Genomic DNA, 17,301 nt, shown 5'->3' with positions numbered 1-17,301 from the left:
TGAATATTCGCATTTAATTAAATATTTATTTATATTTTTAATTAATTTCACTTTATTACGTATTTTATATTGCTTTATATTAACATCTTCTATCTTATCATCGGTATATGGCTTATATTTGCTTTAGGATCATTATGATAATTTATTATCCGATACCATGTATACCTGACTAGGAATTATATTCTTATTTTTTCATCACGGTGAGATAAACATTTTTGGAGAAACAACATCTTTCTTTACGATAGTAATCTAGTATTGATCGCGATTAATCTAGTATTGTTTTAGAATTTATCTCTTATAGAATAATTTTTATATATTATAAAATATATTTACACATTTTTTATAGTTTTATTAATGAGAAATATGGAAAATTTAAAAAGAAAGTATATATCTGATCATTCATAATGTTTTTTTTTGTTCTATAAGTGGATTGTTCCACCTTTTGGTAAACTTCAGCTGAAGTCTTACTCTCTTATTCTTTCATGCTTTTACTCTTTGGTTTATCTAGTAGGTAAATTACTACATAGTTTATTGAAGATGGAACAACCTTAAAAGAATGAGAGAATAAAGTCTGATTAATGTGTATTGAAAAAAATGAAGTAATGGTGAAGAATGCTTACGACCTTTATTATTAAAACGATATTTATTATTAAAACACCTCCAAATATGATATGGCTAACGTTCGCCAGCATTAGTAAATATGTATGCACATAACAATTATATACAATTATATAATAATTATATAATAATTATTCATATTGAATGTAGGTCAATACTTAGCGAATGTATACATAGTTGGCATATACATTAACCATATTTATTGCTTTTATAGACAGATGTTCAACTGACCTGGAATGCATTCTTCATTGCCAATTTTAAATTTCTTCGCCGTCGCGCCTGAGAAAAATAATTTCAATCAATCGATGAAAAGTAGGCAATCTTTCTTACCTTTAATAATATCTATGCTGCATGAAGCCTGTACCTCTTTATACAATGTCACCGTGTTAAATATGTCAGTCGTAGCATGAAATTTTATTAATTACAACTTGAATAAATTTACATGAATTTACATTGAAATATTAAACCGATGCGCAAGTCGCATATGTGGGATCGCGCATTTGAACTTCTGTCACAACGTTTGAATTATTTGGATTGGTTTATATAAATGATTAATGAACATATGTGGCGTTGATCGTCAACAACGCAAGTGGTCAATGAGTACCAATAAATTTTTCGGTCAGGTTCCTCCTTCTATGTACAATGATGGTTCCTACGTAAGAGTCATTCAGTAAAGATCGAGCAGCCGTGACGATCACACAATCACACAGAATCACGCATAACTTTCCTGGCGCTGTGGTTTCGTGGCTGCTAAGTCAAGATTTTATAACGACGATAATTCGCGACAGAAACCACGATCATGGCTAGGACATTCTTATACATTTTGACGATCTTGATTTGTGGTCAGGCGACTTTTGGGTACCCCAATGATGTCACATCATCGACACAACAGCACGTGCAAAAATTCTGGCAACATGAACCGTATTGGCAAATACGGCGAAAACTATTGTTGACTGAAAAACAAGAGTCCCTGGGCGGTAATCTGGAACTTAGTCCCATCGAAGCCAAGGCCAATGATGTTCTAATGAAGGCAAAAAGTCGAGAAATCTACAACGGTTCGATCCTTTCACTTACAATCATTAGTTCGCGCTCGAACGGGATCAGTTCGCGACTGACCACCGCGTTTATCTTGTCCGCGATTAAATAAATTCAAAGAAAAGATTAATATTTATAAATTATTTTAGATTCTTTTTTTCAAATGGAATCCGTAAACGTCATTCTGGAATAAATTTTGCAATCAGAATTCAAAAGAATTTTTATTTAATGTATATATGTATAACATCATCTTCATCGCACACACATTAATTCTTTCATAAAACGAATCATGGCTTATATATCTAAAATTCTTCTTTTAAGGAAATTCTATGTTACAGCATACTTATATTATCTTCAATAATTTGATTCTTTAAATTATGTTGAGAGTCAGCTGCGTGTTATCAACGATTATGCACAAACCGTGAACTACTGTGTGAACGTAACAATGTCCACTTTTACGACGGATATGACAAATAATTTGTCGAGTGTAATGCTCAGTGATTGACATAATGTTTACCAAAAAAGAATATTTTACATATTGAACGTTTTTTGACAAAAGCACAGTTGATAAAGTATGACACATTAAACCATTACACTCGTATTGTTTGCTAATGTTAGATAAGAATAAAAGTCTCTGTATTGTAATGTTAATTATGTCTTTTATTATGGAAAACGTCCATTAAAAGAAAATCAAACTAAAACTTGGCTTATAGAAGCGTAGTGAAAAAATTAATATTAACGAGGACTTCAAAGTTTGCGATCTTGCATAATTCCAATATTTTTCTTGTTTGGTTTACAATACTGGAATTCTCATATTTCTGCAGGTTTTATAACCGGTAATACCTTTTTGCCATCGTTTAACTTTATGGAAGTGATATCGAAGATTGAGAAGTCTGAAGTATTCAAGATTCTGCGCGATATGCCTAAAGGTGCTGTCCTCCACGCTCACGAATCCGCCATGGCTTCGTTCGACTACCGGTTCAACAATTTGACTTATCGCAAGAACCTATACGTGTGCGATAAGAACGGCTCTGTGAATCTTAAATTTTTTAAGGAACCTAACAACGATTGTCACTGGGAATTACTGAGCAATGTACGGAAAAATCCGGCTCGGGCCAAAAATGTTAATGAAAAGATCAAACAATCCATGACCATGATTACGAAAAATCCGAGTATCGTTTACAATAGCGTCGACAAGGCATGGGAGAAGTTCAATAGCCTTTTTGGCTCCTTAGATTACTTATCACATCGACCGGTCTACGAGGATCTCATTTATCGCAATCTCCAGGAACTTTACGAGGACAACGTGATGTACGCGGAAATACGAGCGACATTATCGACATTGTACGATAGTTATGACGGCAAGTCATACGGAGCGTTGGAAAAAGCACAACTCCTGAAAAACGTCGTTGACAGGCAAGATGCTTCCTTTTTTAAATTATCTTATTTCTGTAATTTCAGATAAGCATGACAAATAATACATAAATGTAGTAATCAAATATGATATCACAACAATTTTTCCTATTTTGAAACTAACAATCTCAAGAAGTTTCTTGGGAGAAGTTATTCGTTTTATTAGTTATTCCAATATTCGGCGGCTGCGCCGAGAAATAATGCGAATGAGGTAACATAATAATGGATGCGACAGGTTTATGAAGGATCATCCCGATTTCATCGGTGCCAAAATTATATACGCGCCAAATCGTGCTGTTGATCAGAAAAAATTCGACTGGTATCTGAAAACATTGGCGCTGTTGAAGCAACACTTACCAGATTTTATAGCTGGCTTCGACTTGGTCGGCCAGGAAGATAAAGGGAAACCCCTCACCGAATTTGCAGACAAATTGAAAAGCATTGATCCAAGCATTCCATTCTTTTTCCACTCCGGCGAGACCAACTGGAACGGAGAATCTACCGATTTGAATCTCTTCGACGCTGTCTTGCTCAACACCAAACGCATTGGCCATGGGTAAATAAAGCAAACACTTAAAAAAAAGTAAAAATTAAAAGATCCCAACTGAAACACTAATAAAGATAAATTTAAGAAGTCAAATACAGATAACAATTTACTTATTTAGAATTATTTTGAAATGCTTTACCTTATCTATAGGTGTGTATATGGAAATGATTTCCTTCCGTATCGATGCATGCTTCGCATCGATGTCGCATGGATTGTCGAAGACGGTCAAAAATTCTCAGAGTATTTTGTATTTTTTCACACGCAGCGATAATACGAAGGAAATCATTTCCAGCAATTTCTATAATAAAAATGTAGATACAAGTATAAAATAAAAAATAGATACAAATATAAAATAAAATATAGGTATAAGTATAAGATAAAAAAATATTCATAACTTGGAAAGGAAGCATTTCCGAACTCATGTTTATATGACTTTTTTTCATCCTTACAATGAGTGGAATATGCTCTTAAAGTTTTTGAAACAACCAACTATTTCTGAAACACCCTGTATATATAAATTTTTATTACAAAATTATAATAAAATGTAAAATGTGTTATGATATATCAAACATTTATTTAAAATATTCCAGCCTAATTAATATAGCAAATTGGTTTTAAACATCAACGATATATTTCTCTATACAGATACGCGTTAACAAAGCACCCGCTCCTATGGAAGTTAGCGCAGCAGTTAAATATAGCGGTAGAGGTCTGTCCTATCTCAAACCAGGTTCTTGGTCTTGTTGAGGACATGCGGAATCACCCTGCGGCTAGTTTGTTCGCAAAAGGTTCGCCAGTGGTAGTCTCCAACGATGATCCCGGATTCTGGGGTGCCAAGGGACTGACCTATGACTTTTACGAAGCCTTTATGGGTATTATGAGTGCTGATTCAGATCTCAGAAGTCTCAAGCAATTGGCAATGAATTCGCTGATCTATAGCAGCATGAACGATCAAGAGAAAAAGGAAGCGTTGAACCAATGGCAAGTGAAGTGGGACGCCTTTGTGTCTAAACAGGCAAAATCAGCCTGATGACGACGAATCGAAGCAACAGATGTGAAAAATGCCTCTTTTTTTAATATTGATATAAACAAAAATAAAAGAATATTTTCAACAAAACAACAGGTGCCGTATAATTGGGTAATATGTCAGAATATTTAGAAACAATATTTTAAGTGGAATATTAAAATTGTGTATTAACATTATGGAATTGTTATCTAGAATTCTTATCTAAGAATTTTACATATAAATTGTTATGTACCTCATCATATTTTTTAACAATGTATCTTAACGATGCATTGCGTGGAAATGTTTATAATGTGTGTTAAATGTAGACTATGCTTATTGAGAAAAAAGCCTATTATTATAGATAATAGTAGATGGAAAAAATATCGCACTGTCATGTTTTGTACAAAAAAATGTAAAAAATGCAGAGCAAAATAAATATTATTTTTTCATTACATATTTAATGAGATAGTTGATCAGTTTGATGCTTGCTGCAGGAGGTTGTAAGCCGAGTAAGAAGTCCTGCAAATCTACGGAAATAAGATATTGCATCACTGTGAAATGTTTAAAAGATATTTATTTACATTTATGTTAATTTATGAAATTGGCTTCTATCTTAACTCAAAATAAAAATAATTGTCGCAATCATTTTTGTATCTCATAAATCTCGCAATACACTTAGTGTACTCGGCGTTCACAATGCTCACAAGAATTATTTTGTTCTTGTTTAACATTTGATAAACAATATGAATGAAGTAATTCCAGCGTTGCGAGCATCAAGTAGAACGCATAATATACACCTATAATATACATAAAATATATGTTTCACTTACTTTCATTTACTTACCCAAGTAAAAGTATTAAGAGATAACGCAAATATCCCATGATAAGAGAACATTATTCCTTTTTGACTGCTTATCATAATCAGCATCAGCGACCTGCGTTCTCGCGGTGTCACCATTGTCCAGTCGCAGGAATAAACAGCTGTCGCAATGTCTTTACTCTGCGAAGAAAAGTCTCAAAACATTAGCCAATCGATCTTATATTTGTTCACGTGAAGATATTAACTCTATTCATTATGAGATAATGTTCGAACAATCGTAAGCTGTTTTTTTATTGAATCATAATTTTATTTACAATATGCTTTTCGCAGAGACATGCTTAGCGAGCATTAACGCGTGCATAACACGTTCGTGGCCAAATTCATAGAGACAGCTGAAGTTAAGATTTAATGAATTATACTTGTGAATATAGTACAAATGCGATGAAATTGTTTCCTGAATATTGGCTGCGTCTTCATAAAAATTGTCTTCCTTTATTTCTGACATATGTCTACACAATTTTTTTATTGTCTTCGTTCTTATTTATTGTTTTAGTTGATCTATAGATACAAATATATGTATAGGGGAAGCCCGGGCAGCGCAGCATGTTAAGGTTGAGAAGAAAAAAATGACACAATTAAAATTGAGATCAAAAACCATTTTTATTCTCATAAATCTCTTAAAGGACTTAACTTTAAAATAAAATTTAAAAAAATTAAAAATCTTGAACATTAATATGTGTCGTTTTAGTTAAAACATAAAGAAAGAGAAATCATCCACTTTGCCCGATCTCCTTGGGCAAAGCGAATGGATCCCTCGAACAATGAAAATTAAAAAATTAAAATCAATCTTGGCAATCATCATAAAAGTAGCTATCAAAGCTTCTCTATATGTAGTGCAGCCTTCATGGGCCTATTTGGTACAATGACTGCACTGGATCAGTCATAAACAAATCATCATACTACAGTGTGGCAAAAAATAAATAAAAATGAGATAAAGATAAACAAACACGTGCCTTTCGTACACTCGAAAGATTGTCTGTCCCTCCGTATTCCCAATATTTTCATTATAATCATATGCCGAGAAAAGAGGATGGATCATTTGCTTTGCCTACCTGGCGCGAATTTGGAAAGTTTAAAATAAGTTGAAGCACCAAGTGCCAATTACAGATAATAATTAAGCTACGTACCTAAGGAAAAATTGTAAGAAAACAATCAATTTTTTATGTCTATTAAATACAAACAAATCATATGTCGCAATCATATGTCGTTTCGTACTTTCATGGCGTCACTGATCGATCATTTCTTCAACTGCTAGAGACTCATAGCACAATCTCGGATAGATAAGTGAAAATAAAAAGTATTTGCTTTATCCAGAGCGTCCATTTTGCCCGGGCTTCCCCTACTTCTGAAGTAGCAAAATTGCTTTGCACGCGAATAGCCAATTCTTTTAGCACGTTTCTGAATCTTTATTTTTTATTTCTTGCTTTTTACCTTTTAGCTTTATCCTTCTTTACAATTGTTTTATCAATAATGCTTCTTGTTACGTATTTCTTATCTCTTTCGAAGCTGGTCAACTTTTATCTTCAGTGAAAGAAAAAATAGGATAAGAAGCAAAAAGGCAATAAATAAAAAGTGATAAAAAGCTAATAACGGGAAGCAGTGAACACATTGTAGATTAGATTTAAAACTTTCCAAACTTTCTATTGTAAATGCATCTTCAAAAAGGCTAAGTTTTCATATACCATTTACAACGATACGCGCGCTTATATACCTTTAACTCAAGCTCGTTTCCGTACCAACAGTAATAAAACAGTTGAAGCAGCATGCCACTCAGATACAGGAACATTGAAAGAAACTCAAAGCTGAATAGTTTCTTCTGCAAGAATTAAATGTACGTTATATTGTTGAAAATACGTAAAACGTGATTCTTGCAATACCTTTGATATTAGAAAGATACTAGTACACACAATGAGCAGACTGAAGAAGAAGAATATCATTACTGTCCATATGAACAATTCTCGTATTTTCTTTACCAGATTGCTCACGAGCAAATGATGTTTGACACATTCCACAATCGATGCACTTGTTTCTCGATTTTGTCCGGAAGAAATATGACCGAAGTTCTTGAAACTGTCTGTCAATCGGCAGCACATCAGCTCGATTTGCGCACAGACTTGAATTGTGAAGCCATAAACGAGACAGTCGAAGGTAACATTAAGCATTATTGCGTAGAATAGGGTCAAAAATTGCTGCAGATACGTAGCTAAATATAGAAGAAAATTTGACACGGAATATGGGATGTATGTCTTCAACGGCAAGACGCGCTCGCCCCCCTTGAGTAATCCTAGAGCTGGCGTGATCATGAAGCCAAATCCAGTCATATATGATATCATCATGAACAGTATGCTGCTCCATTTAGCTGTTAAATATTTGATTTGCAGTAAACACCAATTGAAGCTAATATTTAATTAATCTTCTATCTTTTGTTTCTCTATGACGATTAGGAAGAAATTAAGAACGCGTGTACATTATTGACTCACAACTAATTTTAATCATTAATGACAATTAAAAGTGACAGTAAATAATCACCTGTTTAAATACCATTCAGTTAATTAAATGTTATGTAATTTTAGCAGATGTGGTAAATGTGAAAAAATGTGATAAATATAGAATTCTGTTAAAACATTGTGTTTTAGCTTTTCTCTTTTTCATATAATGTCAAGTATTAAATGTATTGGATTGCAAAAATATGCAAATAGAATTTTAATTTTTTAAAACTAAAACACAATATTTTAACAGAATTCTATATTTATCACATTTACCACATTTGCTAAAATTACAATAACATTTAATTAACTGAATAATATTTAAACAGGTGATTATTTACTATCACTTTTAATTGTCATTAATGGTTAATACATATATCATGATACGAAATATTTACGTAAAGCAATATGCATACAACATATGTATCTGTGAATTACTCGGGTACCTCTACGACTGTGATGTTCTATTATCAACTTTTCCATGGAATTCCTAGGCTGGCACATTTTTACACGCAGGGAATCCAACAAATCCGACAGTTCACTCTCTCGCAGCAAAAAATTCGCGTACTTCACGCACAGTGTTAAGAAAGTCAGTCCCAGAAAAAGCCCTTCGGTCAACTCTTGAACGTGATCGCGCGTGCGAATCACCTCTATCACATCGAATATCGTAAACTCATATATCAAGAGAAAAATTGTGTACCTGCAGATATCCACAGTTTTAAATAATTGATGAATAAACTGACGAGGAAGAGAAAAAGCAAAATTTCAAGCAAAATTTACAAACCGATGCAAGAAACATTTTGTATATCACACATAATTTTTATATGATATATTAATTATATCATATAAAATATCACACCATATGATATATTAATTTTAATATAATTGCTTCGTGTATGACGTACCTGTAACAAAAGCGTAAAAACCTGACGCATATGTTGTCATCTTTGCGCTCTTTCCATGCGCCGCAAAAACGCAGAGCTTTAAAGTTTATTGGTAGAATGTCCATATCGTCATATTATTTTCGCGTAATTGTCGAGACTTTATTCTTGTCCCGTTTCAGTCACAAAATTTCTTCGTCTTTTAATATTGTATAAGTTTGATTCTCTTCTTTTATCGGATAAAATTTCCAATGATGTTCTATCATTATGAGCTGCATTAATAATGCCAACAATGTTATCAACCGCACGTTAAATTTTAATATGATCGAGTCATTTCTCTCATCGGAGCCTTTCTTCAATATCGCATATGTTTCGTTCATTGAAGAATATAAATCGTTTTTACATAGTATGCTTTTAATATAAGATTATTGCATGTCTTGCAAAATAAGAATTTGTTGAATAACTCTTCTGCTATGCAATATTAAATATCCATAGGAAAACAAAGGCATAGAAAATAATAATAGACCGGCGAAAGGTATAGACTAGCGCTACATAAATGACAAACTGCATAGTCTGAAAGTAGAGAAGGTAAGAAGTTTTTACAAACTGTTCTCGTTGATTAAAACATCTGTTAAGATTCAGTTTGAGAACTGAAATTTAATTTTGACGCGCAGTTTGCAGGATTGAAAATATAACATATAAATTCATAAAATCATTTTAGCACCAAAAATCCAGTTTGACTGTTTAGGACTTTGCATCTTATACTTTTTAGTGTAAAAAGTAGTTATATAAAAATGTGGTATAAAGTTGGATTTTTTCAAAAAGTACTATTACATCTTGCATCTCTTATCTTATATAAAATATAGAATATAAAAAACACATTTTAACTTTTTACAATATACGTGATGTATTTTAATCAAAATTTGCTACAGAAGATTAAAAACTGATTAAGACTAAAAATTTTAGAGAAAACAAAAATATATTTACATTATTATAATATCAAATATTTTACATAATCTTTTTTTTATATCAATTAATTAATCAGTTTGAATCAATTTAATTCTTAATATCAATATGTATATTTAAATTGCTGCGGCGACAATAAATTCGACATGTTTTGTAATGTTGAAATCATTTTTATATTTTATAAGCTAGCTTTACGACAAACTGTGTAAATATATTTGTTCTCATCTTTACACCCATATATTAAAGATAACGCAAATATTCCAAAAACTTTCCATAGTGATAAAAGTAAATCCTTTTTAGCTGTCACAATAAACCTCAAAAACTTGCTCTTTTACAATGTTTAATCATTAAAATAAATATTATTTGCATTTTATCCTTGTGTACTCGTCAAAAGTGAATACCAAAAATTATACATTCGTATTTACATAATTTGGCCTAATATTTTTTTAATCAGCAATAGATAGAACAATTTAATTTGCGAAATAGAATTCGTCAAAGGAAATGTTAAACGTTATTGTATAAAACAGTGCTGCAATTTGTTGCAAATACATCATTATATATTATATGGAAATGTTTTCAGAAAAAACAGAGAATGTATGATTTTGTGGATAAATTCTATTCTCCTTTACATAATTCTAACAATGGCAACAATTTAAAACCAATCAATACATCTAAAAACTTATTTAATATCAAATGCATCTGGCATGAATAAATAAAGCAAATACGCTGATAAAAAAATTAAGAGATCTAAATTAGAATACATTAATAAAAAATAATTAAGAGATTCAAAAAACAATTTATTTATTCAAAATTATGTAAATTGTTTCGCCTTAATTAAATTTTTATTACAAAGTTTTGTAAAATTGTGGCTCCATAAAACAAAACATTTATTTAGAATATTCCAATCTAAAAATTGATACAGCAAATTAATTTCAAACAACAATCGTGATAACAAAATATCCACTTCTATGAAAATTCGCACAATTAAATATCGTGGTAGATATTTGTCCTGTCTCAAATCAAATTCTAAAAAATAATAGTCAATTTAATTCGCGATTACTAGAATAGTTTAATTCCGTTTATAGTTCGGAAAAACAATTCGGCGCGTAATTTGAAAAGATTATAATATGGTATATATGCAAGCACATATATAGTATATATTAGTAATTCAAGATTTAATTATTTAAAGCAATGAAGATTCAGCTTCGACCGTAATAAGCATTTTCAATTTCTAGTATTGATTGTGTTCTCACATATGCGATCTAAAATAAAGATTCTTAATATTCTCAATAAAGGATATGCAGATTCATCTTGCAGTCAATTTATTCGAATTAGAATGACTAGTGATGGTAATCTCATATGATTAACCAGATTCTGAGACTTAAGAAATTAATCTATAACTTTTATGAGGCTTTTATGGAAATGATGAACGTCAATTCAGATTGTCAGATGTCTCTCAAGCAACTGGCGATGAATTTGCTGACCTAGCAGCAGACGAGAAAAGAGGAAAGCACTGTGCAAATGGCAAATCAAATAGACGTCTTTGTACCAAAGTAGTCCAACTATTTAGTTAAATGATGACGGATCGGAAATACAATCATAGAAGACGAGCAAAGTGCTTTCTCGTGTTATTAATACGAGTAAAAGTCCCTTCTCGTGTTATTAATAAAAATAAAATTATATTTTTAAAAGAATAACAGAAAAGTATCATATTATCCGAAAATAGAATAATAAATCATGTTCTTTTTAATCTAATTTAGAACATTCTTGAATTTTTTTATGTTTTTAGTGAAAATACACTCAAAATGTATGTCAATTTTATAGAATTGCATTTAACCAACTAACATTTTTATTAAAATTCTATATACATGCTTCACTATCTCATCACATTTTTTTATTCAATGATCGCGTGAAAACCTTGTTATTATAATATATTCTTTGAAATCTTAGATTCTTTAAAAAAATATTACGCCATATGTAATATTTTGAACAATACGAACTGCACAGCAAAATAAATATTTTTTTTTTTTATATAATCCAACAATTGATTAATTTGATGCTCCTTGCAAGAGATTGTACGCTGAGTAAGAAGTCCTGCAAATCTACAGAAATAAGATATTACATCACTGCAAAATGTCTAAGAGATATCTATATTTATTTATGATAATCTGCGCAATTACGTTTCTGTCTTATCTGATAATTGTGCAGATAATTGCTGCAATAATTATTATACTGTATAAATCTCACAGTACACGTAATATACATACCTACATACTTTACTTACCCAAGCAAAAGTATTAAGAGATAATGCAAATACTCCGTGATAGGAAAACATTATTCCTTTTTGACTGCTTATCATAATTAACATCAGTGATCTGCGTTCTCGCGGTGTCGCCATGGTCCAGTTGCAGGAATAAATAGTAGTCGCAATGCCTTTACTCTACGAAAAAAAAATTTGCAAAGCATTAAATGACCATAAAATCATATAATATTTTTTCGTACGGAGATATTAATTATTTCTACAGCCGGATAAACAATTATCGCTAACTGTTTCTTCGAACTATATATATAATACTCTTCTCAAACTTTTTATTTCTTATCTATTTCTTTAAAAATGCTATAGGTTTTTACATACACATATCATTTTCAACGTTACCTTCTTACTTATTTACCTTCAACTCAAGCTCGTTTCCGTACCAACAGTAATAAAACAGTTGAAGCAGCATACCGCTCAGATACAGGAACATTGAAAGAAATTCAAAGCTGAGTAGTTTCTTCTGCAAGAAATAAATGTACGTCGCACCGTTGAAGATACATAAAACGTCTTTTTAGCGATACCTTTGATATTAGGAAGATACTGGTGCATACGATAAGCAGACTGAAGAAGAAGAATATCATTACTGTCCATATGAACAATTCTCGTATTTTCTTTACCAGACTGCTCACGAGCAAATGATGTTTGACACATTCCACGATCAAGGCGTTTGTTTCCAGCTTTCGTTCGGAAGAAATATCGCCAATATTCTTTAAACTATCTGTCAAGCGGGAGCACATCAGATCGATTTGTGCGCAGGCTTGAATCGTAAAACCATAAACGAGACAGTCGAAGTTAACGTTAAGCATTATTGCGTAGAATACCGCCAAAAATTGCTGCAGATACGTAACTAAATATGGAAGTAGATTTGATACGGAATATGGAATATATGTCTTCAAAGGCAGCACGCGCTCGCCTCCCTTGAGTAATCCTAAAGCCGGGGTGATAATAAAGCCTAACCCGGTCACGTACGATATCATCAAGAACGACATAGTACTCCACTTAGCTGTTAGAAACATTTGATTTAATAAAATTTTACGTTCACTACTATTGTTAAAGTTATATTTAATTTATAACATTTAATTTATATTATATATTTAATTAATTATTAACATAATTCAATAACTATTAAGCAATTAATCAATTCAAGGGTATTTATCGTATAAAAAAACTTAATAGCTAATGCCGTTAACAAGAAATAATTTAAAACATTTAAATAGATGATTATTTACTCTTGATTAACTTGATCATTACTAATCTTTGATATATATTTATATTTTGTAATATGTAATGTTTATATAAAGCAATGTTCATACATATGTGTATGTATCTGCGAATTATTCCAATACCTCTGCGGCTGTGCTCTTCTATTATTAGCTTTTCTATGGAATTTCTTGGCTGGCATATTTTTACGCGTAGGCAATTTAATAAATCCGACAGCTCGTTCCCTCGTAACAAAAAATTCGCGTACTTAACACACAGTGTTAAGAAAGTCAATCCCATGAAGAGTCCTTCGGTCAACTCTTGAATGTGGTCGCGCGTGCGAATTACCTCTATTACATCGAGTACCGTAAATTCATATATCAAGAGAAAAATCGCATACCTATACAGATATCCACCGCTTTAAATAACCAATGAATAAATTAACGAGGAGAAGGAAAGTCTCATTGGCATAACAAAATTCACAAACCGATGCAGAAAATGCTTTATACACATACGTATTATTTTTATTATATATTTTAGTACAACTGTATGTATGACATACCTGTAACAAAGGCGCAAAAAACCAATGCATATATTATTGTCCTCCCGTTCTTTCCATGCGCCACAAAAACGTAGAGCCTTAAAGTTTACTGGTAGAATGTCCATATCGTCATACACGTATTATTCTCACGTAATTGCCGACCTTATTCTTGTTCCGTTTCAGTCGTCGTGAAATTTTCTTTGTCCTTTTAATATTGTATGAATTCGCTTTTCTCTCTATATCACATAATAAAATTTCCGACAACATTCCGTCAATACGAGCTGCATTAGTAATGCAGTACAACATTGTCAAACGCACGTTAAATTTTAATTCGATCGAATCGCCTTGGTCTGTTATCAGAGCCCTTTTCCAACATCGCATATGTTTCATTCACCGAAGAGAAAAAACTGTTTTTATATAACATGTTTTTATATATATAACGTAAGACCATTGCGTGTCTCGTAAAATAAGAATTTGTTGAGCAGCTCTTCTGTTGTGCAATATTAAATATCTGCGGGAAAATATAGGTACAGAAAGTAGCAATAAACTGGTGAAAGATATAGACTAGTGCTATGTAACTGATACCCAGCCTGAAAGTGAAAAAGGTAAAAAGTTTTCATAAATTGTGCCCGATTATATAATTGTAAATCGATTAAAACTGATTAACGATAATTTAATTACTGTAATACATGTGTATATCTTATTCTTTTCAGTGAAATAAATAATTATTAAAAAACTTAATATAAAGTTGAATTTTTTTCAACTTTAGTATGATATTATATCTTTATGCCATAATAAAATATAGAATTATACTTTTATATAGATTTTAATTTTTTGTAATACGCACGATGTGTCTATTAATTTGATATTTATTGCAAAAGATTAAAAAACTGATTAAGCCTAAAAAATCTAAAAAATGAAATTAAATTTACATTATTAATTCTTAACACACCTTTGAGTCGTATCCTTGTGGATTTCTTTTTTTTATATACTAAGAGCACTTTTTATATACTAATTAACTGCTCTAGTAATACTGTTATATAAAAAATAATAAAAAAAAACCACATATCTACATATTTTAACACATGTAAAATATTGTTTTGTATGAAATAGTTTATTAAAAAATAATGAATAGTTTAGAGACGATTCTATTTTAAAGGGCTTTCATGTGTATACATATCTAAAATACACGATTGTAAGAAAATACGTAATTTTATACAATCTGTAATTCTTTTTATAATTTCAGTCTAATCACATCGACGTCTGTTGTAAGACGTTAAAAGTAGAATAAGACGTTTTTAAAATCTGCAAAGGCAAGGATTGTTGACTATTATTTTGTTACTGCCATTAGAGGCTATACAAAATGAATCATCGTCGTATTTACCCAAGTGAAAGTGTCGAGAGCTAAATTGAAAATCCCGTAGTAAGATAGCTTCAATCCCTTTTGACTAGTGGCCATTACAAACAACAGACTTCTACGGTCTCGCATTGTGGCTATCGTCCAATTGCTCGAATAAATAGCGTCGCCAATGCCTTTGCTCTACACATACACACGACAAAAGACATTTTTACCGTTTATAGTAAGTTAATTTAAAATAATCTATTATTTTATAATTATAAGTAATTTTATAATTTAACATTATAAATAAATATTACAAGACTAGAACATGTTGTATGAGTTTATGAACATATATAATTCATATTATATTTTATGCATATCATCCAAGATTCCGTCATAAATTAAAAGTTAAAATCGGCTTTAATTTATTTTATTACTTGTCATTTATAATTACCTTTAATTGCAGCTCGTTTCCATACCAGCAATAAAAGAACACTTGAAACAGCATACAGCCGAGGTACAAAGTCAATGACAAAAATCCGACGCTAAGAAGTTTCTTCTGCAAGAAAAATTAATTCAGTATGTTCGTGAAATATCGCAATACGCATTGTGAATTAGGTATTCAGTAGTAGTGACGCTTTTTTATCGACGATTTTTTTATCTGCTGAATTGTAAGGAATTAATCGTAAAGATCATTGTAGGGATTTCAGTTTACGCGACCTTGGACATTTGGAAAATACTGGTGCACAGAGTCACCATGCTGAAAATGAATAAAATCGTCACAGTCCACACAAACAACGATTGTATCCTGCGCACGATCTCGTGTACGTATAACTGATGTCTCACGCACTCGCTGATTATCGTGCCTTTGTCCGTATCGATTTGGTACTGCTTCGGGTGATCCTTGTAAATTTTGGACAGACGATAACACAGCAGCTCGATTTGTCCACAGACGTGAAGGGTAAAACCGTAGACGAGGGAGTCAAACGAGACATTGAGTAATACCCCATAAAATATTGCGCCTACGTGCTGAAGGTAGGTCGCTAAATATGGATATAAACCAGATATCGAGTATGGTAGATATGTCTTGAATGGCAAAGGCCTGTCAGTATTTTGGGGTCCAATGATGGGAGCGAGTATAAGAGCTATGCAAGTTGCTTGAGATATACTCATGAAAGTCCTGACACACCATTTAGCTACGGTAAACATAAATATTAAAAACGTATATTTTTAAGTTTATATATCTTTAAATATTATATATATTCTCAGACTAAAAATATATCGTAGAATGAGAGAGATGAGAGTATCAAATATAAAGTTAGTAAGAGTTATAATAAAGAGTTCAAAATAAAAGTTACATTCTGATATAATATTAATGTTAAACAATATTAATTTTAAATTTAATTAACTTTGGTATATTTTTTTATAAAGATTTATCGATGTTTGTTATTATCTATCCAAATCTTAATATAATTGCATTACTATAGTAAAATATATTATAAATAACTTTAGCTTTAAAGAAATATTGAAATTCATTATTCGCAATAATTTTATTAGAACGAGAATTACTAAATACCTTTGCGATCGTACTTAATAAGAATCATTCTTTCTTCGGAATTCCTTGGCTGACACGTTTCTCTTCGAAAACAGTCTAACAATATGGACACCTCGTTTTGTCGAACTAAGAAGTTCCCATATTTAAAGCATAAAGCTACATAAGTTAACGCTAAGAAAAGTCCTTCAGTTATACCTTCGATATCATCGTGCGTTCTTACAAGCTCAATTACTTCTGATATCGTAAATTCATATATTAAAATAACAATGGCGTATCTGTCAAAATTTTAGTTGTCTTAAAATCATATGTCATTTTATGTCTTAAAATCTTAACAATTTTAGTTGCAGCTGATTAAATAGAAATATCTAATAATGTCTGATCGTGAAACACTTCTTTAATTAAAACAAAATTTAAAATTAAAATCTTAGAAGATTAAAAAATAAATTGATGAAACATAAATTAACAACAAATTTAATAAATAAATAAACAAAACTTAAATGGAAACGGATTTTCTATG

General features: G+C 31.2%; 4 protein-coding genes across 4 annotated transcripts in view; 1 reads left to right on the top strand and 3 right to left on the bottom strand.

Annotated features, from left to right (window-relative positions):
• The first annotated feature begins 1,279 nt into the window (after window positions 1-1,279).
• Window positions 1,280-4,737, top strand: LOC108750987 (adenosine deaminase CECR1-like). The gene is made up of 4 exons (XM_018490895.1): window positions 1,280-1,673; window positions 2,478-3,069; window positions 3,302-3,622; window positions 4,259-4,737. The coding sequence occupies exons 1-4, from the start codon at window positions 1,418-1,420 to the stop codon at window positions 4,641-4,643; spliced, it is 1,554 nt and encodes a 517-aa protein (XP_018346397.1). The 5' UTR covers window positions 1,280-1,417; the 3' UTR covers window positions 4,644-4,737.
• A 312-nt stretch (window positions 4,738-5,049) lies between these two features.
• Window positions 5,050-7,460, bottom strand: LOC108751010 (odorant receptor 82a-like). Its single transcript, XM_018490931.1, has 4 exons — window positions 7,377-7,460; window positions 7,211-7,315; window positions 5,464-5,619; window positions 5,050-5,146 (listed from the first exon to the last, which is right to left on the bottom strand). The coding sequence occupies exons 1-4, from the start codon at window positions 7,434-7,436 to the stop codon at window positions 5,093-5,095; spliced, it is 375 nt and encodes a 124-aa protein (XP_018346433.1). The 5' UTR covers window positions 7,437-7,460; the 3' UTR covers window positions 5,050-5,092.
• Window positions 7,461-11,880: 4,420 nt separating this feature from the next.
• Window positions 11,881-13,551, bottom strand: LOC108751000 (odorant receptor 82a-like). Its single transcript, XM_018490920.1, has 5 exons — window positions 13,496-13,551; window positions 12,767-13,190; window positions 12,505-12,609; window positions 12,117-12,272; window positions 11,881-11,934 (listed from the first exon to the last, which is right to left on the bottom strand). Exons 1-5 carry the CDS (start codon window positions 13,549-13,551, stop codon window positions 11,881-11,883), a joined length of 795 nt encoding a protein of 264 aa, XP_018346422.1.
• A 1,590-nt stretch (window positions 13,552-15,141) lies between these two features.
• Window positions 15,142-17,301, bottom strand: part of LOC108750961 (odorant receptor Or2-like) — a 2,533-nt gene continuing 373 nt past the window's right edge. Inside the window, exons 2-6 of the mRNA XM_018490843.1 lie at window positions 16,806-17,059; window positions 15,950-16,425; window positions 15,684-15,788; window positions 15,275-15,430; window positions 15,142-15,195 (exon numbers count right to left, since the gene is read on the bottom strand). Of these exons, the coding sequence (XP_018346345.1) occupies window positions 15,142-15,195; window positions 15,275-15,430; window positions 15,684-15,788; window positions 15,950-16,425; window positions 16,806-17,059 (1,045 nt within the window). The remainder of the gene's footprint in view (window positions 15,196-15,274; window positions 15,431-15,683; window positions 15,789-15,949; window positions 16,426-16,805; window positions 17,060-17,301) is intronic.

Source organism: Trachymyrmex septentrionalis, unplaced genomic scaffold (genome assembly GCF_001594115.1).
Source record: "Trachymyrmex septentrionalis isolate Tsep2-gDNA-1 unplaced genomic scaffold, Tsep1.0 scaffold40, whole genome shotgun sequence".
NCBI lineage: Eukaryota > Metazoa > Arthropoda > Insecta > Hymenoptera > Formicidae > Trachymyrmex > Trachymyrmex septentrionalis.
Note: the sequence above shows the minus strand (reverse complement) of the source record. Positions and strands in the feature narration are given on the sequence as shown.